General features: G+C 39.2%; 1 protein-coding gene across 6 annotated transcripts; it reads right to left on the reverse strand.

The window, feature by feature from the left end:
- Nucleotides 1-92: 92 nt before the first annotated feature.
- Nucleotides 93-19,722, reverse strand: ano5a (anoctamin 5a). 6 transcript variants are annotated; one of them, XM_085166332.1, is made up of 22 exons: nt 19,438-19,722; nt 16,904-16,971; nt 16,238-16,375; nt 15,908-15,949; nt 12,650-12,757; nt 10,745-10,813; nt 9,387-9,671; nt 9,083-9,202; nt 8,840-8,955; nt 8,179-8,313; nt 7,967-8,072; nt 7,775-7,835; nt 7,006-7,157; nt 6,643-6,723; nt 5,416-5,644; nt 5,122-5,297; nt 4,909-5,006; nt 3,831-3,961; nt 3,368-3,573; nt 3,084-3,277; nt 2,180-2,285; nt 93-2,084 (listed from the first exon to the last, which is right to left on the reverse strand). In XM_085166332.1, the coding sequence occupies exons 1-22, from the start codon at nt 19,505-19,507 to the stop codon at nt 1,854-1,856; spliced, it is 2,922 nt and encodes a 973-aa protein (XP_085022458.1). In that variant the 5' UTR covers nt 19,508-19,722; the 3' UTR covers nt 93-1,853. The 6 variants fall into 6 exon arrangements, with proteins under 6 accessions (XP_085022458.1, XP_085022459.1, XP_085022460.1 ...); XM_085166333.1 differs by lacking the exon at nt 6,643-6,723 and adding an exon at nt 6,213-6,287 and having other exon boundaries at nt 19,438-19,721; XM_085166334.1 differs by lacking the exon at nt 16,238-16,375 and having other exon boundaries at nt 19,438-19,721.
- Between the last annotated feature and the right edge of the window lie 5,276 nt (nt 19,723-24,998).

Raw genomic sequence — 24,998 nt, forward strand, 5'->3', positions numbered from 1 at the left:
CCATCTGTTCTGTGAAAAGCAACGTTGATGTCCTCGGCACAAGAGCTGCTGGTCGGCAGCGTCGGTCCAAACGTGTCAAACAAATGCTCAAGTTTAATTAGTACTTTCTTTATTTTTTTGGTACATTACACATTTTGGATATAGGACTGGTTTACAACAATGACATAAGAAAATAGAAAAAACAAATTTAAACTATAAGGAAACAGTAAACTCCTTCACCTTTTTCTGTAAGCATGGACATAACTATTATAGCAAAACAAATGAAATACAGGAGGGAAGAAAGTGAGCATGAAAGATAAATAAAGGGGAATTACACACAAAAGGGAAAGTACTAGATGCATTAAGGCATTAACAGGCACTGGTTCAACTAGGAAGACATAATAAGGCAAAATGTAACAGTAAGGTGGTCACAGGTAAATACACCTCAAACAGAGTCTACAGCACAACCAGTCAGCTACTTAAATTCAAATACTTCAGTAACAGATATTTCTCATGTCTCTATATAACCACATAATGTGAAATGTCCTTCATATCATCTCTAATCAAAAACTACATCTTATCTTCTTGTTAACATTTAAAAGAACATTGAACTCCTTACCTACAGCACGACTCCTGTTCCATTTAAAGGAACAGTTACTCGCACACACTTCAAAACACTGCTCATGAATCTGTAGTGTCATGACAAGAATTACATTGACATGTTTATATCTCGGTAGTCATGTTTCATTAAGTGCTTTGTGCAAAAAAAAACAACAACCAAAAAACAAAATGTGTGTCTTTCCTTCTCTACAAAGACACTGCTGAGGAAGCCAGAAGCACAAGAAGGCGGTGATGGCTGATGTGCTTTGTGTAATGGAGCAAACATAGTTCAGTAGGTGAGGGCCAGCTTTCATTAGCTCTGTGTTGGTAAACATAGGCACATTAAAAAGGGATCTCTTCACTCCCATCTCCAAGAATGGGGCGGACTGTCAACATTCAACATGCACCAGCTGCTGCTTCTGTGGCTGAAAAACTGGCCACTGCAGGACAAAATCTGTCCTTCGCCACAGCAGTAACATCAGCACAGAGTTCCGTTCATTTAAAGAAAAAAAACAAAGTAGCTACTTCACATGTCAGGTTTGGGCCTGCAGAAACTGTCGAGGCCCATGTGAGCATATAGCAAAAAAATGTGCCTGGGCCGTCTAACTGCCAGTGGCATGAAGAACAGGAAAGGTTTTGTTAAAGTTGTGCTGCGACCTTGATGCAGAGAAATAAACAATGCTCACAGTAAAAACAAAAACAAACAATAGAGCTGAACATGAATTTCTATTGTGTGGCTCTACAAAGCTGCACATACAGTAAAAAATATTAAAGAATAAGCAAACTCTGCCTTAAAACTACATTAGTTATCATTTGACTGACACACCAATGGCAACATATGCTTTACACATTAAGGCATCGAATCTTTGGTTACTCATAGTGGCACTTAACAATAAATAGGCTTGTATTTAGAACATAAGAAAGCTCTTCGGTTGACACACAGTGTATAAGATTATGTCTTTCCTTAAACCAAATTTGTGATCATCCTCAACACCACAATTAGAACACAGAGAGTGAGAAATCATAAATATGTGACAGACGTTTAAAGTCAAGTGTCTCAAACTTTCAGCATGCATGGAGACTTGGTCTTTCACCTGTGTGATCTTCTACTATTGCTTGATTAGCAGAAGAGGGATGGCTGCGAGTAAAGAACAAGAAGTCTAGCACTTTAGCAAGTGTCATGGCATTGCAGCAAACTGGTGGTCAGTATCAGAAAACACAAGCAGGGAAATCTTTGTCACTGTGTTCGACTGACTGACCAGCAGCTTGCTGGGCTAGAGGCACTCTGATAGCACCTCATGTTTGGATAAAGATGGGTAGATCATGGGTGTGCAGGTGCACTCATTGTTGCTGTTCTGGCTGAGCTGGATCTTCAATTTCTCCACTTCATAGTTGTGGAGGTACTCCTGGACCAGGTAGCGCTCTCTTTTTACTCGAGCCCTCACGTCAGATGGAACATCAGGAATCATCCAGGCCACAAAGAACTTGACCATAAACACAACATGCTGCAGAGGAAGAGGACACAATCAGTGAAATAAGACCAGGTCAAGAAGAAGCTTAAAAATGTGAAGCTTAAAAGGTCATTAAGTGCTGGTGTTACCTCCATGATGATGATGAAAGCCAGCTTGGCAGCCAAAATATGCCAGAACTGCATGTTGTGTTCGTACCTCTTCTTATCGTCGGGAGGATAGCGGTAATCGCGATACCTGCAGAGCAGCAACACATCACATATTTCGATTTCTTGCAGATTTTTAAACAAACTGTGATTCCCAATTCAAGATTATTTATTGTTATTCACAAAGGAGAATTGTCACACTAACCTCCAGCTTTATATTTATACTTTAACTCTCAAAAAAAAGAGAGAGCTTTTTGTGTAGCACTTTAGTTCATTTACTGATTAAAACACATTGTTTTAGCTTCTTTACCTTAAAAACCAAATTCTCTTTAGGCCAACTTTGATCTGACTGGCTGCCAGAGTGATGCACTGTAGATGACCATATAAATGATATCTGCCGTCTATGAAATTACACAGCGTCAGGAGTAGAAAAAAACCTGTCCAAGCCTGGTGTTTAGAGCAGCATAACATCTGGCTTTTTGCTCACAGGAGTTACTTGTATATAAACTCAACTCAATATTTGGCCATCTTAAATGTCACTAATGTTCATTATTGTCCCGCCGTATATGTATATCTAAATATAGATATAGATATATCTATATATAGATATAGATATATATATAAGAAATAAATAATATTATGGTACAAAGAAGCAGATCACATTACGCATTTTCAAGAATTAAAGGCCCTGCATACCAGCAGGTGTCTTGTATTACTGTCTAAATACAGTCAATACTAACATATCACGGGTATATTGGTAATATTTCTGCAATGTGACTCAACTTTAATTTTAGTAAAATAATTGTAATATTTGAATATATAGATTACACAAAAGTCAAAACACAATATAGCCACAGTCATGCTCTCTCCATCTCGTAATTACACACACCTGCATGTTGTGACACTGCTGTTGAACCAGGATGGATATTCCTCAGGCCTTTCTTCTAGGGAGAACTGAGAGATGTTAAACACTGACAGGCTGTTGTTTATGTAGCCTTTCATATTCAGCTCATCGTGTGTACGGTAGGCATACATGTACACTAGCCGTGGGATCATATCAGATGTGAAGGCCACGATGAATGCCTATAACAAGGAAAGAAATTATGTTAGTCTGTTTAGCTAAATAAACACAATGTGTCTGCCAAAACATTTTGAAGTAAGACCAGCACTCACATTTGTGACTACAGAGAGTACGGCCATCCCACCAAGGATTTCCTCCCAGGCTCCTATGCTGTGGGCCTTGGCTGCTACAGGGCGTCTGAACTGCGTCGTGAGCTTCCAGGCATCCACTCTAACCTCAATGATGTTGTTGATAAGTGCCAGCAGGGGTGCCAAGGGAAAGGAGGCAACGAACAGTGTGATGAAACCAAACTGGATCACTGAGACACAGAGAGGAATGAAAATGGTAAGCGACACAAATGAAACAGCACCATCTGCAGGATGACGTGGATCACTCCAGTCCACCAATCAATCCATACATCCACCCTATTCTTTTACTGAAGGTGAATATATATTTTGTAGAGCTCAGCTTCTTGTTGAGGTCAATACTAACGCATCACTGGTATATTAGTAATATTTCTCAATAATCTGTCATTATTAATGTGTGTAATAGTCTGACTGTGTACTGAATCTTTACCCATTTCCAGGTATTCATAGAAGAGGCCTAGTTGCCCAAAGCCCTGCAGGTCGTAGTCCTGCTCCCAGCGGCTGTACAGACTCTCAGGGTGACTTCGTGCCTTCCTGCTACCCCACCAGTTCATCAGCCACCTATGCGACACAAGGGGGCGATAGAGTGCTATTAGGAAAAAGTAATCCCTTTCACACAGCCAAATTGGAGGTTGTATTGAACCACACAAACAATGGTGGTGAGGAGAGAACTATATTTCTCGAAGTTTCATACAGTACAGATACGATTACACTGCAAGGACCTGAGATAGTAAATAAGTTTTAATATCCTGAGCTCACTTCGGACTCTACAATAACATTTAAACATCATGGTAAAAACTTGTCCAGCATTATAAAATTTAACCTACAGAATTTCAAGCAAATCAGACCACTCTTATGCTGACAACACCCAGATTTATCTTCTGCTTAATAGAAACACCTCCACTCCCATGGAATCTTTATTCAAATGCCTTGACGAAGTTAAAACTTGGATGGTCTCAAATTTTCTTACCTTTAATGAGGACAAAACTGAAGTAATTATTTTTGGACTAAGCTGTAACTTTAATGGCCCAGATTTAGATTTATGTAACTTATTAAAACACACGTAAAAAACCTGGGAGTTTTCTTGGATAACAAACTTACATTTGAGAAACAAAGTAATTCAGTTGTTCAGAGGTCCTTTTTTAAACTAAGTCTCTTATCCAAGGCAAGATAATTTTTATCCTTTAAAAGCTTGGAATGAACAATCCATGTAGTCCTCCACTGGACTGCTGTAATTCGCTATACGTTGATGTCAGTCAGTCCAGTCTGGCATGGCTCCAACTCGTACAAAATGCTGCAGTCCGCCTTTTGACCCGTATGAACAGACCCCAACATCTTTATCTTACCTAACTGGTTAGGTAAGGTAAAGATTAAAAAAAAGTTCTTATTTGGAGAGATCACTTTAAGCATCGAGGCTACATTTACAGTGGCCCCACCACCGCAGATTACAAGGCATTTATTGTGGATGCCAATGAACCGCGTACTTGCATGTATTTGTTTGTACTTACGGAACGAGAGCTTCTTGGATGTTGCCCCACACCTGTTTACCAGTCATCACTATCACCAGCTGGGTGGTCAGCTCAATCAGACAGCCACCAGGTTCACACTGAGTGCCCACAGGTCGAGGTAGAAAAGAGATGGAAAAGAGCAAACATTGACAAAAATTCAGGCCGAAGCTCAAAAATCAGTATGATTCTATATGACGTAGATATATCTGGTACCTCTTCATTCCTCAGTTTGCTGCTTCCAAACATATAAGTATAATTTCCAGGATAGCCAACAAACTTTCCTTTAAAGAAGGCCACGTAGAAGCAGGAAGAGTAATAGTTGACAAACTGGAAGAGGAACATCTTCACTGTCAGTTTGTTCTCATACTCCACGTGGGTCTTCGGAATTTCTATAAAACAGTAAACATTTGTTTTTAATACACTTCCACATTTTATCAGTCGAAAACTTTGATGATGTAAACTGATGTGTGGACATATAGACACAGAAAACCTGCTGTGGCCCCTCACCCATGTCAGTGATCTTAATAGCCACTCTCTCATACAAGAGGTTGAGGATCATGATGATAACAAAGTTGATGCAAGAGGCAGTGACAGAAGTGGCCAGCTGTGGGGTGACGTAGGGGGCAACCACGTCCAGGTTGGTGGCGGTATTGTTCTTCATGATGCTAGCAAAAGATGCGTATACCGCCAAGCGGTATGCTATGACCCCAATGATGCAGGCAATGATCAATGAGATCTTCAGGACAGAGAAAACATGAAAGCAAAATGAAAGACAACTACAACATGGTACAGGAAAATCAAAAGACAGAACTGGAGTGAGAACACCAAACGAATCATGCAGACATCTTTGCAAAGAGCGAGAACTCGTTTTTCCACGAAGCAGGACATGTTAGTATTAAATGTCAAACTTGAAGTGTGCACACATGCCTCTTGGAAAAAAGTCAGGCCATATTCTTCTCATTAGCTCAGTGACATGTTAAAGGGCTTTACAAACAAAAATACAACAGTAATGAGGTTTGGACCAGTATGTATAAACTTTCAATGGCTCACAGTTCAAACATTCATATAATTTTGCCAGTATTCTTAAAATCAGACCATGCACAAGTGCCAAGCACAAACAAAGTGAAACTGTAACAGCCTGAGCTCCCAACTTGTCTTTAGGGCTCATTTTATACATACTAGCCTTGGTAATAACATATTAATGATTATAATGAACAGTTTCTTAGTAAGGACATATGACATCAGGTTGATGCACAGATGGAAAGATGGAAACAGATAAATTGTACCAAAGATACTATGCTCACCCACAACAGGACGGTAGCTCCAGACAGGCATATGCGTGCACACTTGCTTGTTATGGGTAAGTAAGGCTCCATTTCCTAAATTATAAGCAAGCAAAGCACGGACACAGAGGTCAGTCACCCTTTGTTATATCCTGAAAAGGAGCTCTAAAAGGCCACGTTCCTTGAATTACCTGAACCCTCACTAGTGAAGCAGAGCTAGTAATTGTAATTGTATTAGCCTGAGTCCAATTCTTTCATTGAGTGATTTTCTGCTCTCAAAAACCTCCAACAGAATAATCCACCCGCAGACAATCAGTAAATGTGGTGGAGAAGGAAACCCGTGCCTCTGAGTCTTTCCAGAAATATCTATTATCTACACAAACTACATCACACCAAAGCCTTCTCCTCATCAAGCTGGCATTTCATGTTGAGTACCCCTCCCCCCCCTTACCCAGAGGATCACGCTGGCCCAGCACAGAAACAATTTCCCCATTACATCTGTAGCAGTCCTTTCAAGAACCCACTCTGATTCCTAAAGACGAGCAGGATGTGGTCATGGCAAATTATAGAACTCTCGTAAATTCTGTGTCACAGTCGCTAATAATTTAGCTAAATAACTATAAAGAGTTTTGATTTAAGCCATGAAAGCGCCTCATAAATGAGCGCAACCAGTTTATAAACAATTAATACAAGGGGGTTTGAAATGTGTCATCAAGTCCTACCATTCAGGATACTTTGCCTGGCAAAACCTTGTGTGGCTTTATATTACAACAGGATTATACAGGATATTAGTGTTTCATGAGCACACAAACACCTGAGTGATGCGGTTCAGCTTGCGGTTGGTGCACTTGGTCTCATACTCTGGCCGAAGCTGCAGCTGTTGTTGCTCCTCCTCAAAGTCAACCAGATCCCACTCGTACTCCAGACGCGCCTGCCGCCTCTTCCAGAACTCCAGAAACAGCGTCACTGCAGAGACGTACCAACATCACACAAACTTATTTCAAATTAATTGAATCAAATTTCTACTAAGAATATTGCCTGGCTTACAAAGGCAATTTTCTTTAAAGTTTTGCTTACTGCTTTGACAACTCATTAAATGTGGTGTAAAACAGCTCATTTTAGACCTAAAAATTCTGACTAAAGGTTTTTTGACATGTCCTTTAAATTCAGAAAAGTTAGCAGTTAGCAGCTATTTTCATTCATGAAGCCAGGGCAATAAGCAATAAACAAGTCCAGACATTGACAAGTGGCATGTAACAGGAGACAAGTTCTTCCTCACTGAAAATACCCCACATGGTTTTAGCTGCTTGCCGCCCAGGTGGAGCACACAGATGGCAGGACATGATGACATGCATGAACTCACTGTGAAATCTCTGGACAGTTACCTGCTTTATTCTCACATGAGCACAGCTGCACATCACCCAGCTTTGTGTTCTTACATACAACTACACTGGCTAAAATGTTTAGGGCTGCAGTGCAGGCATGTAAATTATTAAACAATTATTCTGAACGGCTGATAATCCCACTAGGTGGAGCACTGGACTTAAAAATGCTAAAAGCAGAGAAGTGACACATTCACTCACCCCAAATCCCCATGAATATGGCAAAAAACACAGTTGCCACATTGTCAAATAGGTGTGATTGCTGAAAGAGAACATGTTAAAGAAAAAGTGAGGTAACTGAGAACTGATTTGATGACATTAAGCTGCATTCGCTCTTTAAATGTCACATATTGTGGGTAGAGATGAATCATGATAACTACAACAATTACTCACCCACGAGGAGTTGCATGTTATGTTGAGTCTCCAGTAGGTACACTTTTGGTCGCAAAGTGGACACATGACAATATTGCCTCCGATTTCCTCACTACATATTTCTTTACTGTACAGGAAACACAGGTTATTTTAAATGAAAGAGATGATTATATTATTAACATAAAAAAAACAACTAATGATGCAATTGAATCTGTCTGATGATAAAAACTCACCTCCATTCATTGTCGTCGTATGTCAGGAATCCATAAACGAAACAAATTGTCCCAACTACAGCAGCGAAGAACAGCATCTCAGTGTAGAAACCCAGCCACGCAAAATAAATACCTATCTTTTCTCCATAATATTTCCTGTTGAAAGATAAAAAACTGTAATTATTGCATTCATTCTGATGTCAGATTGGATAATGAGTATTCTCTGCTTAGTGTGTATCCAAAGAAAACACTGTTTTTGAAAAAAAAAAAACTCATTGAACAAATGATAAAACAAATGAGGTTAAACTGTAGCTGGAAAAAAATTGAAAACATACTGAAAGATAAGAAATATTTAAGAAGGGTTTGGGGACCCTTTTAACTTTGTAAACAACCAATCAAACAGAAAGCTGGTCTCAATTATTGCTTATTTTAACCCACAGTGTTTAATGTTTCTGTGCAGCTTTTGAGGATTTTGAATGAACAAAATTCCCAACACCTGCACTCTTTTTAAAAAGAAATAAGAGTTGTTTGGCTGTGCATTAAATTATCAATAATAGGCACATTTTTTGCTTGCTTCCTTTTTGTTTGTGTATTCCCTACTTTACTGTGAATTAATTTTTTGAACATATTAAACCAGATATTTTAAGAAAACAAAGACAAGTACTTTGTGTTGAAGGCTTACCTCACAAGATTGAGGGGCTGCTCCTTGAAGAAACAAAAGAATTTGGCCCAGTATTTGTAGAGACTGAATCTTTCACTTTCGCAGTTGGGATCCTTTGACTTTGTCCAGTACCTTGACTGAAGACACACAGAAGACACAGATCACTGTCATTCATTGTATGAATGTTACTATTCAAGAACAATAGGCGTATATTCCACTAAAAAACGATTAAGAAATGTGTAAACTGGACTAGAAAAAACTCACATCATGCAGAGGAAAGGCAGCAGTGTAGGTCCCATTGTTGAGCAACCTCTTGATTCCCTTCTTGTCTCTATCCCCACATTCATCCTTAAAGTATGGACAGCGTGCCAGGATATAGTAGACCTGTTCATGAAGACAGAAACAAAATAAATTGGTCTTATAAAACATAACCTTCTATGCTGGAAGGTTAGTTACTTAAATAACTCTGTTGGAAAAATGTTATTGTTGCATTTTTAAACCTAATTCAGTTCTGAATGCCAGAGTATTTTTATAACTTCAGGGTGACAAACAAGATAAGTGTGCTTACGATCCTGTTGCGAGTAGAAGGAGGGAAGAACGTCTCTTTGTCTTCGATAAGGAAGAAGTCAGACTTGCTCTTGTTGAATGGAGCTGTGAAATAGTCTGGCTCAGGGTTCATGATGTGCCCTGGCAGACGGAAAGGCGTCGACAGCCAGTTCATGGGGATCTCGCTGTTGTCTGGGATATCGTTGACCTTGAAAGGAACCTTGATTTTCAGCACGTCTGCGTATGTGGCCAGTACTTCCCACGGAGCATGGATCTTGACAAAATAAGTCTTTCCATCCTCTGACTCCTGATAATAATGACAGTAAGTAATATTAGCACTGTGTTTGTGGTGTATAGAAATGCATATTACAGTATAATGAGTGTAAAAAATAAAATAAAAGGACATCGCTGAAAAGTGACAGGTTTTATATCTATAGCTCTTAGTTTGTCACTAAATAGCATTAAGGTCTTATGACATATTGTGAGGAGTGATCAAAAAGCAAAACAATCTGGGAATCTGCCCAAAAAAAAAAAACTTTTGTTGTAGAGATCATCTTTTCGGGCATGTCTAAATGGTTTTCAGTGCAAATGAAAACCATTTAGACATCCCTTTAAAGTCATTCTGCCTCTTTTGTAGCGTGTGAACTTGATTCTCATTTTCTAAAAGTGGTTGAGATTGCAGTGAACCAAATGTGGGGAGCAGCCGACATTTTAAGTGAAAAAACTCAGCGTGAACTTAGCACACACTGGTACACACCACACTTCAGGTGGTTTCCCTGAATGCTGTCCCTGATAGCATGTCCATAATTGCACTCTCTGGACAAACTCAAAGCCCCCTGAATGATGAGCTAATACCTGATCCTACTTTTCACTTAATATGCTGCTTTCAAGCTTGTAAGCTTTGGACATCTTGATTGAAAAGAGCTGGTTATAGACAGAGACCCAGCTCTCACAGTTTATAACCGTCTACAATAAATTTGGGTGTATTTGATGCACAAGTTTATGTCTGTCCTCTGTGCATGTTTATCGTAGCCTGCACAGTGCAGTTGGTCATAATGGGACTTCCAGTGAGCCATGTTTGGACAGGGCAAAGAGATGATCTTGAACAGGAAATGGCCATATTTACATCAGGTGAAGTTATTGATTTTTATGGACGCGTGGACAGAGCTTTTTGATCACACCGTGAACAACACACAATTGGATTGTGTTTATCAGCACATTCGCCGTATAAGCGAAAGATCCCTGGAAGAATCCCTGGAGCAGACACAAATCCCCTTTGGGTTGTGCAAGGTGTACACACTCTGACAACTCATTAATGTGGAGCTACCCACTGTGGTGACCCCTTGTGAATAAGAGCGCAGCCGAAAGTAGGTAGCTTACAGTTTTATCCTCTGTCTCTAGCTCCAGGCCGACTTTCTGTAAGTTGGATTCATACACCCTCCTCCTTTCCTAAAGCAGTAGAAGAAGAAAACAGCAATACACATGGACAAAATATTACCACAAAGCCAGTGTAAGGAATATTTGTATACTATTAGAAGTAAATGATAAAATATGACCTCATCTACATAAGTGAAATAACAAAAGCCGAATAATTTAAGTATGTTGAGCCAAAAGCAAAATATAAGCAGAAAATAATACATTATAAAATAATAATGAGAGAAGGGGGCTCATATGTGCAACATTAAGAGGAAAATCATGGAAACATGGTAAGTAAAAAAGACAAAACAGAAAGTGCTACAAAACAGCTACAAAAGTGTCCACCATGGTGGACAAGGAAGTATCAGTTACCAGAAAGAACAGGTAGTGAAAATAAGCTAACAGTAACATGACAAAAACTTTCACAGTATATGACACTTAGGTTTAATGAATCAGAAATCCTCTTGTAGAAAATAACTATCTGAATCACTGCAGAAAAAGCTGACAAAAATTTAATAAATAAATCCACCTTGTTAGAGCTGAATTTTAGAGTCACGTTTAACAATGCATGTGGATAACACACAGGAACTGGCCTCCGGTTTACCCTTCCTCATACAGTGGAAAAAATTAGTGGTTTCCTGACCAGGCAGGAGGGTTAACTGTTGACTCACCGACTGAGGCAAAACTGGGAGTCAGCTGTGGAGTGTTAACACTCACACGTAAAGCTAGCAGCTCAGTGTGAAACAATGAAAGCCTTTCAGCACTCAACAGGTGACAAAGCAGAGTTATTATATCTTTGAATTTTTAATTTATTTTTATTTGTACATCAATCATAAATGTCTATTTTTAATTCAGTTTAGTTTCAGTTAGCCTGCACAGTGGGCCTGCTCTTTTCAATTTAGTTTTTGGTATAGGAAATGTTTTAATATTTATGAATTTCAGTGTTAGCTTTGGTTTTACATTAAAAACATGATTGTATTTGACAGATGCAAGATATATGAAAAAGTGTTAAAAAAATAAATGTGACATCCCAGTCTCAATAACCCTATGAAGCAACACTGCCTCAGACTAGTTATGCTGACAAATTTCAACTACACGGACTAAAAAAATAAATGTAAAGATATTTCCTGCATATTTCTTTTTTGTTAAGATGTTTTGCAGGTAAATATTTATTTTGATTTCAGTTTTAGTTAACTATAATAATCCTGGAGACAAAACCAATTAAATTAAATTAAATTAAGTTTTATTTACACCAAAATACAACAAAAGTTGCATCAAAGCACTTTATATTGGAAGAAGTTGGAAGGAAGTAAGAAGGAAGAACTCCATTTTAACAGGAAGAAACCTCCAGCAGAACCTGGGTCAGAGAGGGGCAGCAATTTAACTGGACTGGCTATTGGTGAGGGAAGAGAGACAGGCCACAGACAAAAACCACAAAATAAATAAATAAAACAGGCCATTAACCATATGGACTTTCTTTAAAAACAACTTATTTTTATTTTTAAAAAAAAAGACTTTAGAATGGATTTACTTGTCAAAGTCACCTTATTAGAAAATACCTTGACAGGATTATTAACAGCTGACAGCAAAAGTCTTCCTAGCTTTGTCTGTTTTGTGGTATTTATGGTGTGCTGTGGAGTCACAGGAACCCACAGGATGTCCTGTATGAGCCACCTCGGACTGTTAAAATCTAACAGTGGAAATAACGTCAACATTTAAACTGCGCTAAGATATATTGAGTGCAACTGTATGGGACTCTTTTCAGTTGTGCATACAACTGTCACAGCATTGTATACGCAAAACATGAAAAAAAGAAGTTAGTCCAGTTAGTGATAACTGAAAAAAAAAATGTGATTGAAAATGTCTTACCTGTTTCCTTTGATCATCTTTATCGTCAATATAGGACAGAACAAAATCGATCCTGCGCACTCCATCACGGAAGAACACGGAGTCCTTACTGTATTTTTGCTTGTCAATCTATAACGAGATAACACAAAGGAGGTGAGATTTTAAACACACATAAATAGACAGGGACTGATATTTTGCAGTCACCACAGCAGACCAGAAAGTCAAGCTTTGCATCTAGTAGCTAATGCAAAAAATGCAAAATACTGATAATTATCACTCAAAACACAAACAACATGCCAAATGGAGGGTAGCTTCTTTGATGTTTATTGTTTGTTGTCTGTTTTTAAGTCATACTGAACAAGACGATGAATCTGTTATATCATAGGGCGAAACTAAAACAGATATCGAAGATCAAAACTAGCCATACTGACTTAAAGGCTCCAACAAGCTGCAATTTAATAATCTGTTTTTCTGTAATCAGCACTGACCTCCAAAGAAATTCCAAGTATGTGTGTCTGCCCCACAGAGGCAGTTGCTTAGGTAGCTACAAAAACTGGAACGCAAAGGAGTGCTTAAGAAGAGGACCCATGACTGGTTGCTGCTTCAGCTGTTCAGAAAGCTAAAAATAACTACGTACAATGTGTTTCCCTCTGCCACATTACAGCAGCAGTAGGACTGCAGGCAATACACAGAACCATTAAGCAAAATGAAAACTGTAATATCCATTTCAGCCACATATTTGGCTAGTGTCTTTGCCCCGTCCCATTACGGCAACACTCTGGAGGAAGGGAGGAAAGGAAGTGCACTTTACCTTCATGGTCCACTCCCTTTACCGTTACGATGCAGCAACAAACAGGCCGGCTGCCTGATAGAGCTAAACTGCTTTACTCCTGGGAGTAGAGTCCAGGCCAGCAAGCACTGCCTTTCTCACCCTCACTCCACTGATCCCCATCCAAACAGGAGCCAACCAGTCCACTCACCTCCCAGGACAATCCCTCACTTCTTGCTCAGTCATCCATAAAAGCAAGAGGAGGGATACTGGGAGAGAAACACAGCACAGTCCTAGAGATGACATCAGCAGAGGGGTAGCATAGCTTCCGCCAGCTAGCTAATCTAATCAGAGCACAGCATCAGGAAAGGGGGGAGGTTATGTGACTGAACTGTATATATGTCCCTCAAATTACATCATCTCAAGTTTTCTTGGTGCAAAAGTCAAACAGTTACATGAAGAAATCTTTTCTACAAAGGGTGATAAGGGGGAGATAAAGAAAACCAAAACTGGTAGCTACTGTGTAGCCTTGGGTCAACAGCCTCAGACAACTCGCACAATTCAGCTACAAAAATATACTTTAAATGCTTCAGCTCCACAGCTGTCTCTACCACCCTGTCTGGCCACTGAACTACGTGGTCAACGTGTACAGCTTGTCGTTTCCAACACCATCACAGTCTCTTATTCCAAATTATGCATACGTTCAAACTGCTGGTCTACACTGCCTCCCAGCCTGGACTGGAACGTGCTGACCAATGCAGGGTGGTACTTTCTGTAACTGGGTTGTTGCTACAGAAACTCTCTAATTTACAGTAATTACAGATCAGCCATATGGAATCGGCACATCAGCTGGGACGTGCCCCTGCTCAGAGCCACAGACTTCTATACATTTATGAACTAACCCCTAACTACTGGGCGTTTCGACGTGTCCCTTGGTGAAGGGTAAATGTAGAATATGGTGTAACACAAGAAGTCTTCCAATTTCAGGGGGTAGAAAAGTAAGTGGAAATTTTTAACATACTTTCAAGGTACTATTTTTTTTGTGGAGGGATAATTTTAACCATGAATTCTTATTTTCAGGTCACTTAATTAGTTTGGAATACACAGGAGTTGCTGAACATACTTTAGTTGATATTGAAACGTAATTGTGTTATTTTTACTTTTTATTTCTTTATTAAGTTATTTGAAACATTAAGAGGAAGTAGGAGACCAGCAGAGAATGTTACTTCTATGCTGTCCAAACCAAAGTATGTTTTAGGTTATGGTGTATATCAACTTCAATGATGACTCATCTGACAAAGAACACGCCCCCGTCTATCCTCAGTCTGTGTTTTTAATCCACCTTCTCTAATGCACTTTGATTTTAGTACCACTCAATCTAACATCCAGGCAGTGTATTAGCTATATTGTTTAAAGTACTTTAGGTGCCCCTTTTTTCACAGGAGAATGTAGATGGTGACTGCTGTATCCCTGCAATGGCTTCTCTGCTTGCAATAAAGCATCGCAATCTGCATGTTTGTTCTGAAACATGCACTTTTGTGCAGAACTAGATGTCCAGCTGGAGCTCCAGATTTGCAGAAAATTACATCTGGTTTAGCGGCATAATACAAGTATGCACATAAACCAATCCTCTTGAAGAGTTACATGTAGTTTAAACCGTGCTGTCTGCAGTGAAACAAGATTTCTATCCCTGTAATGACTACAGAGCCAGTTTATACATGTGCTGCCTTTAAAACTCCTTGATGTGACCTTATGCTCAGCTAAATTGTAGTCCTAGAATGTAATGTTCTTTTTTACCCTGCAGATTGGCTGCTCTGAATAAAAGGTCACACTTTTCATTAACATGGGTTTCACAGTGTATAAACAAGGCCATATTGAAGAGGATTCAAAGGCAGACGCCCACAGTACAGTATATGGTTAGCCACACCACAGTGCAGTCCTGTCATGAGCAAAGGGTAGGGCCATGATTACAGCATATACAGTTCTGTACCACACACACACGCACACACACACACACACACACACACACACACACACACACACACACACGCACACACACACACATGCACACACACACACATGCACACAAAAGAGTTAGGCAGGTGGAAATCTGCATGTGCAGCTTCTATTATGCTGTGGCACATGGTTGGGTTGTTGCTCTCTTAGTGAGGCCAACAATAATCACAGGTGAGAACAAAGCAAGAGAAAAGGCCTTTTTCACCTTTAATGAACTCTCACGATACATCAACACGCACAACAGCATGTTTCCATTTCTCGCAGCAGGCAAAACAAAACATGCCTTCAAAAAGCCAACATCAGCTCTCTACCAAGAAATGCTTATTGATTTCTCCGATGTCCAGGTTTAATAGCCTGAATGTCCAATACTGCTAGAGAAACTCGACCATGAGCATTTACTCTGAGCAGCAGGTAGGAGATAATGGGTGGCTGGTAGTCACACATATAACATACAATTCTGCATCATAACACAAGCCTGTTTTACCATGCCATACCCTGGAACGAAACTTCAGGAATAGGGCCCGTTTTCTCGAAAACTGTGGAGGAACCGAGTGCACAGTGAGAGAAAGCCTGACAAAACGATTCAAAACAAAATTCAACAGCATACAGGTAGAAGCTGCACCCTTTTAGAGGGGAACAGGCACTTCACGCTTACATTACATCTACATACATTTACAGATTATGTCCAAAAACACTTCATACATGAAGATTCAGGCACAATCACAGTCAGTTAGATGTTTGAGACTCAGAGATATGAGACACGACAGAGACATGAAGACACAGACACAAGCAACAGCGATCTGTGCCCCTGACTGGTGTCTTACCCCAGTTAAAGCATTGATTTGCTCTATGGTGTGAGGCTCAAACTGTGGACTGTCGCTGTGGTCAGAGGGAGCCAGCGAGGCCAGGCTGTTGTTGAGAGACTCACAGCTCTCTACACGCACATCGGGCGTTAAAGCAAACTTTAATTAGAGTATGAAAGGGGAGAATACATGAGTATTAGAGTTATACCTAACTCTCTTCTGCCATTTGTATGTTGTGAAACAACAGCATGAATGGACTGAAAAGATGGAAGTAAACTCAGTACAGTTATCTGGAATATTATACACGCAAAATAAACTGCTTTGGTGGGTAGGTAAAAAAAAAAAGAAGTGGATAAAGAGCAGGAAGGAAATCTTGATTAATCTTTGTAATTATAAACAATATACTTCCTGCAACCACGATTACAGGCAGGGAGCTGAATGTGAAGCTTGGACCTTCTGCTCCATAAATCTGCCTGCAAAAGGCTTTTTTCCCATAACTTTAAATAGCAGGTACTGCAAAACAACTAAAGCACCTACAATCATAAAAAAAATGCAAAAAAATAAGGTATCAATAATAACAATAAAAAATCCTATTTAGAATTGTTGTGAAAAGACTGTCAGTGATGGAGTTATTGCTTTGTAGAATTGTCTGTGTGACTGAGGGCATGCTGTGAGTTTGGTTTTTACCTCCGACTGCTCCTGCTCCGGTGAACCTGTGCTGGATGATGCATGATGGTGATAGCCATTTACATCATCTGCAAGACAAAAAGATAAAAGACAAAATTAAAAACACAGTTAGCAGTTAAGAGATGGCTCTCTTACCAGTGTAAAAGAATAAGAAGAATCAACAAAACAAAGTTATCTCAGACAGCCAGGATAATGCAAAAACAACTGCCTGAATAATGACATGTTGTGGTCTATATGTGTACAGCATTTTGTGGTCTTGTGGGGCAAACAGGGTGACTTAACAGTGAACGACGCTACTGAGATGAATATGCACCCATTTCAGAAGTGACTGCAGGAAACATGCCTGAAAAGTCTGGAAAGCCCCTCTACAAGTCTTTTTTTTTTTTTTAATGAACGTTGGCTACACAATAAAACTGAAACTGAGTTGTACTTTACCTACTGCTCACTGCTTGGCATGTAATTACAACTTTCCAGATCATTCTGAGAAAAGAGTTACATAAACAAATGGAAAGACAGATGAAAAAGCAAGACAAACATGGAGCCCTGGTTGCACCGCTACAGCTAAAAAAATATAAAGCGAAAGGTCTCGGGCTCTGTGTCTGTGTTTTAAAATAGAAAATGTTCTAATTGATAGTTTCTCTCTCTCTCCGGTTATATTTAGTCTGGGTTCAGCACAGGAAGAGTGTCTACACAGACCTTTGTCTACATTATTAAACGCCAAGTTAACAAAGTAAAACTTGGTAGTGCAAAACTGAAATTACAAACATTTATTATAAAAGACACACTTCAAAAGTGAAATACAAACTCATTTCTCAGCTTCTGAACAACAGCTTTAAAGCCTTTCAGCTTCTCACAAAGAGAGAAGATAGCAAGTGACTTTCATTTGGATAGATTTCTTTTGCAACATATGACAACGCCTCTCAAACAGCTGAGGATATTCTTTGCACAGTTGGGCGCAAGAATGTGTGCAATATTAGCCAGTTCATTCATGCCAAGAGTCGGTTCCCACTAAATATCCTCTACAGTTGAGGCTTTGTTCAAGTGTGAGCAGCTGATCAGTGGAAATGCCACAAGGCTGCTTCCCTCCCTCTTTCTCGCTCTGTTAGCCGCACAACCATAAAGGCTCATGGGATCAAAAACTGTATACGTTGATTATTTACACAAAAGCTACTTTGCAACACAGCGCATGCTGACAATAAATGGCAAATGAACTGCAACATCGGTGACAAATATGGTCAGGCAACAACTGCAGCCAAATCAATTTTACACCAAGCCCAAGTGTCACAACAAAAATTCTAAATTGTAAACAACTTTCATTTGACTGATCTAGCTTCTTAGAACTGGTATAGCTGAACTCAGGTGGAGGCCATATTCTAAAGCTGTTTTTCTAGACTAAATGAACAGTTTTAGCCTCAACTCAAACTGCTATATTTTGCTCATAGTGAAAGTAGATGAGTTTGTTTGGTTTCCTCACATGCACAGGAAACCAGTAGTCACCTGCCATGTTGCAGAGGGGTTGGTTTCAGATGCACACATACACCTACTTTACAAAACGTACCTGCCTCACATCTTAAGACAATGCTGCTACAAAGCAGTAACGCATGTTCATGTGAAACCCACAATCATGAACAGCTCTGTGATTTTTACATACAAACTGTAAAAGACATAATCTGTACTTCTATATTGTAATAACCAAGTCATCTGTGATTACTGTGAGATATGTTTTGCTTCTGTTACAACGTTATCTCAACAAACCATAAGCACGCAACACCAAACTGACAGAGGATGGCCCTGTGGTTATCACTTTCATTTCCGACTGTTTGAATGACACACTTCATTTTAATATTGTTGATAAGGTTTTCTGCATTCAGGATGATTCACCTTTTAATCATCAACACACTTTTTTTTTAAAAAAATATATCCCTAAATGGCAAAAAATTTAAGTAAATAAAATCCGTGTCCAGCCACTGGTTTAAAATTTACATTGGCGGGGAACAGAGAGGGATTTGGGGGTTGTTGCTGGTGGATAACGTGGTTGTCTGTAAGTGACACAGTATTTCCAGTGAGCAAGCCAGCTGCCAGAGCCCAGCTGCACATAAGTCACTGTGACTTCCATGAAGAGAAAGGCAGACTGTGAGCTGGCTGGAGCCTTAAAGGGGAAATAACCAGGATGGAAACGCTTTACAACAGTGAAGCAACGGCTACATAATTAAGTTTTAATATACCCTCTGTATAACTGACGGTGAGAGAGCTAACGAAAGAAGAATTGTATTTGTCAGCTGACTTAACGGTTACTTAAACAAATGCTGGGAAAAAAAATTCTGGAAAGTTTCATTTATATTGTTAAAATATTAAAGGTCTCATATTATAGTTGTAGTTCAATTTAAGCAAGCTTGTGAAAGTCTGGCGTACAGACTTGAGAATACTTAGCTCACCCCAGTAACTTCTCGGCAGGCTGAAAATCTCTCAGCTACATTTTAAACGTTGTTTTTTTTTTTTACATGGCCGACCAGCGCTGGCTTTCAGCTACTTACCGCTGAAAGAGTCTGTGGGGCTCATCTCAATTAAGCTGTCTTCTCCCGTTTTCCCCGTTAATCTGTGCATCTTGAGACCTTCGCGAAGCCAAGCCGTTCTAATCCGCTCTGGTCTGGACTAATATATTCCGAGCCAGGCGTGTTCTGTCTCGCCCGAACCGCTCCGCTTCACAGTCGATCCCCCTTTGGGAAGCCAAACGGCTGACTCACTCGCCAGGATGCCCTCCTTCACCCACTGACCGCTCACTGGCGCATCACCACAGCTTCAAGGGAGGCCCATGAGGGAAGTGCCTCCACGCTACTAGCCAATAGTCTTCGCCCGACGGTGAACAGACACTGCACCCAAGTGTCCACGTGCTATGTACACTGAACTAATTCAAGGAGATAGTCCAGGTGACAATATTACGCTTACCGTAGATAAAACACAAAAACAAAGAAACAAACTAATGGTAATTTAACACATTTACATTCAGTTTTTGTGTTAATAGCCTGAATCTTACCATTGTTCTTGGTAGATAGTGTTAGACTGTATTGTATGTATTTGTTAAACGTATCTCTCTTTCATTACTTTCTTGTATTTAACCTGAACTTTATGCAATATAACCTTGACTGGTTTCTTTGTATTTTTCTTATAAAATTATTTGCACTTGTTTGTTTGTTCATGCTATTTCCCCACAAACATGGGACCCATGTCAAAATTGCTAAAAGTTGTTGGTAAATTTAATTTTTCCAGGACTGAGCAGAAAAAGCGTATAACTCTGTGGAAACACCTATTTTGACTGTATGGAAAATAGTTACATAATATTATTAACCTGGTTGTTTTATTAGATATATTATGTAATTCAGTTCAGTTTTATTTATACAGTGCCAAATCACAGGAAGAGTTACCTACAGGCACTTTATGCCTCAAGGTAGATCAACAATCATCAATCATACAACCCCTGTGATCAACCATTTAGCGGCAATAGGAAGTAAAAACTCCCATTTAAGGGGAAGAAACATCCAGCAGAATCAGGCTCAGGGAGGGGCAGCCAAATAAGGGAGGAGTCACCTGATCCAGCCCTAACTATAAGCTTCCTTAAAATGCAACGTTTTAAGTCCGATCTTAAAAGTAGAAATGGTTTCTGTTCCCTAAATACAAACTGGGAGCTGTCTCCACAGAAGAGAGACCTAAAAGCTGAAGGCTCTGACTCCCATTCTATTTTTAAATATTCTAGGAACCACACGTAAACCAGCAATCTGAGAGCAAAGTGCTCTATTATTGTGGTATGGTACAATGAGGTTCTTAAGATAAGATGGGACCCAATTTTTCAAGACCTTGTATGTATATGTATATTTCTGCAGTCTGCCTTTGATGTCGTTCAGTCCCATTTAACTCAACTTAAGTTGGTGTTAAATCCAGAGAAATCCAAGTTCATGTTATTCTCAAATGGCAAAGAGTTGTTAGCTACGTCTCCTAAGATTAAAACAATTCAAGGAACTGAAATTGAAATGGTTACATCTTACAAGTATCTAGGGATCATTATAGATCAGAATTTGTCATTTAAGACTCACATTCAAAGGCTTGTGTCGAAGTTAAAACTAAAACTAGGTTACTTTTTTAGAAACCAATCCTGTTTCTCCCTCCAAGTGAGAAAACATTTGATTCGTGCAACCTTTTTACCTTTATTGGATTATGGTGACCTGCTTTTTATGAATGCACCTGCCCACTACCTAAAGAGGTTGGATACTGTGTACCATTGTGCTTTCCGTTTTATTACTGGCTATGGAAATCGTGTACATCATTGTTCTTTGTATGCTGCTGCTAAATGTCCATCTTTGCATATTCGCAGACTCTCCCATTGGTTGATCTTTATCTATAAATCTCTCCTTGGGCTGGTTCCATCTTATTTATGTGTTTATATGTGTAAAAACCACAACCAATACAGCCTTCGTTCGCACAATATCATACAATTGATTGTCCCAAACATCAGAACAGAATTGGGGAAAAAGGCTTTTAAATACGCTGCCCCTGCTTCCTGGAATAATCTGCAGAAGGAACTGAAATTATCAGAATTGGTTACCTTGGGAGAGTTTAAGTCTGTCTTAAAGGAACGAGAGAACAGCTCTTTTACTCAGTGTGATTGTTTTTAATGTACTCTTAATTTGATCTGTTATTGTATATTTTACACATGTTGGTATGGGATATTGTATTTGTTTTAAATGTTATATACCTATGTGGTATGTGACTTCTGTTGCCATGATGCCAGGTCTCTCTTGGAAATGAGATTTTAATCTCAGTGAGATTTTTTACCTGGATAAATAAAGAACTAATAAATATGCAGTGCAAAATTATGTTTATGTTTCTCAAAGTCTCTAAAATGTGTATCAACAATTAAAAGCCAGTCAGTAATTAAAATTTTACAAAGAAATGTTATTCTGGAGAAGTCTGTGCTTGTTTTCTTTTATACACTATTTCTATGTTTATATGATATGTACAATCCTTTGATGCATTTTTAATTTTTAGAAGTTTCCATACTGTGCTGGTCGCTTTCTCAGCTGTTATAATAAAAAAAATGATTTTTAAAAAATAAACAACAACAAATAGCTGAGACATTTTACTTTTGCATAGAAAAATATGATCTCTTTTCAAATTTGAGCCAGCTACAAGTCTCAAAAAGTTAAGTTGTACCAGGAGGCAACATTAGCTTTCATTTTGAGGTTAACTGACAACAGGTCAGTAACATGAATATGCATAGATAGAAGATCTTAGAGAGGCTGTGAGGATGGACAGAGAATCACCAGTCTGCAAAAACCTACATTTACAACATTACTGTTCCTCAACATAAAAATTGCAAAGAGATGGACACTTTTTACAGACTTAAGATGAGATGAAACATCTGACTTGCCTTTAGTGGCTGCATCTCTGACCCATTATACATAGAACTGGAAGTTTATAAATCGGAAAAGGCACCACAGGTGCTGAAAGATATTTACAGTGTGTTGTCTAAAGAAGAGGGAATGCTACACAGCGGTAAACATGGCTCTGTCCCAACTTTTCTCCTAATCATTGGTTCACTTATTCACACACTGGGAGGTTAAACCAATGAAAAAGCTAAAAATAAAAAATAAAAAGAAGAAGAAGAAAAAAAAAAATACCCCATAGCAACAACCTAGCCCTTGTGATAAGATCTGTCAATTCACAATGAAAATGCTGCTACTTTAAACCAAAACAGAGGTCACATGGTCACAAGGATTTTGTTTCCTTTTTTGGTCAGTGATGTCTTGTAAAACTTCATTTGTGTAATTTGTTTAGCAAAATGTCCAGGGTTAACTTTGGGAAGGTCCTGTGTCTCTTTCTCTCACACACACTCATGTGAACAGAAACAACACATTTCCCAGTATGTGTAGGATCCCACAACCTACTCTGTCTTTCACGTAAGAGGATGTTCAGGTAGTTAAATGGGTACACGGTGACCCCATTTTATCACCTCATGGGCCATTATATATATATGAAATATAAGACTTTCACTTCTTTGTTGAGCAGACATTTCCTGGAACTAATCCCCTCAGCAGTGGATGTTTGTTATATTTGCTTAGATTTGTTTAGAGCAGGACTTTGTTTGGCACGTCTTTTCCTCTCTGGCGTGGAGTTCAGGAAAGAGACTATCTGCAGCATTTTCACTCCACCTCCTAGCCACCCCAGCCGGTCTTCTTACACTGGGGTCAAATTTAGTAGCAGTGCCCCCACCCCCTCCGTCACCCTTGAAGTGGTTCTACAATCCTGTGTGGGTGTAATTATGATGTCCTCCTCTTAGGGGTGTGGTGGAGTACAGAAATACAGCAGCTTATTTTCGCAACCACTTTTTCTCCACCCTCATATCGCCTATCTTCCTTGAGATGTGGGTTTTCCTGGGTGAGCATTGCCTTTCCAGGATTCCAAGACTAATGATGAAAATCCTCCTTAATAACAAGGCACGGAGGACCACCCATTTGACATGTTATTTTGCCTTTTCTTTAGTTAAAGTTTAAGAAGAGGGCCACAGAAATAGATCCCAGACTGCACAGCTAGAATCATAACCACATCATCTCACAAAATCATTAAAACAGAATGAAAACATAGTTTAATAAAGTATAGCTGTAATGACACCAGGCAGGTTTAAATACAATGAGGTGACACAGAATCTAATTGTAGTATCAGATACATACATTAGTCAAATTATGATAGGCCAAATGTTTAGTCATTCAATTTTATTGTATGCTTAGTCATGGCTATCCTGTTGATTTAATCTCATACTGGTTTTAATAAGGTTTTTATGTGACATGACCCTCCATACATGACGAATATAAAATAGTGTGTACATAAATTGTTGATAGAGACTTAAAAATGATTTCAGTAGGTGATTGTGCTGTAAAAATGTGTCTCTGCAAGAACAACAGTAAAGGAAGTGCTCATCAAAATAGTTGTGCTGGAGGGAAAAAGCAGCCACTGGATGGTGTGTGTGTGTGTGTGTGTGTGTGTGTGTGTGTGTGTGTGTGTGTGTGTGTGTGTGTGTGTGTGTGTGTGTGTGTGTGCGTGTGTTCGTGTCTAGCTTTCTTTGTGAGGACCGAAATCTGCATGCTACTATACTTGTGAGAACCAACAGCTGTGACTGTGTGTCTGTATATTGGAGGGGGATTGGGTGGATTATTGAGTTTTTAAATCAATATAACCATAAAACCAGCTTTATTTCATTTCTAAGCGATGCAGACCACATGATTGATATTGACCCCTGTTGTCGCCCATTTATGAATAAAAGGTCTATCACTTTTAAGAAAAAATTTTGAAAAAAATCATAATAAAAAATATGTTAATCTTGAACAAGTATGTTTACTATCTAATAAAAAAATCACAGGTGAACAGGTTTGCGTCCACCTATATAACTGTATCAGCAGCACTGAACAAAGAGCCAGTTTGTGCCAGCTTATCTGAGATTTGATAAGAGAAATCACCCTTTTATTTTGTCTCTGATTGCACCACATCAGCAGTCATGGATGACTCATTTCTTTGCGAGCAGACCATTCAGTTTGTGTTTTTTAACTAATGGCGTGTCTCATTCTCATCGTTAAACTCACCGTCAGACTCTGACTAGACAGGGCTTATATTGCACACCTGGTTGAGCAGGTGAGCCATGAACTGAAGGTAAGAGCTCTTACTGAAGGGGGCTGGGTTTCAGTCTACCCCAGACCATTTCCTTTGTGTCATTCCACCTTTCTCTCTACTGTCTGCACTGCCCCATCCAATAATGGTAAAAGGACTCAATTCTGGAAACTCTTTCTTTGTGATTTTCCAAATCTTCTTTCTGAACTAAAATCTCTGAGGTTCTTTGAGCAGAGACTCTTTTTCACAATCTTGATTGGTAAGGAGCCACAAAACAATTTTATTTGTTATGTCTGATGCCTGATTTACAGCTAGGATAGAGTGTGAGAAGATAGATAATGGTTGCTGTAAAACAGAGGGTAACATGTGCAGGAATGCTGGAGCAAATAGGTGCAGGTACTTTAAATATAACATTGTTGGAATCTTGTGCAGGAATAGCAAG

This window comes from Neolamprologus multifasciatus, chromosome 7, assembly GCF_963576455.1.
Source record: "Neolamprologus multifasciatus chromosome 7, fNeoMul1.2, whole genome shotgun sequence".
Lineage (NCBI taxonomy): Eukaryota > Metazoa > Chordata > Actinopteri > Cichliformes > Cichlidae > Neolamprologus > Neolamprologus multifasciatus.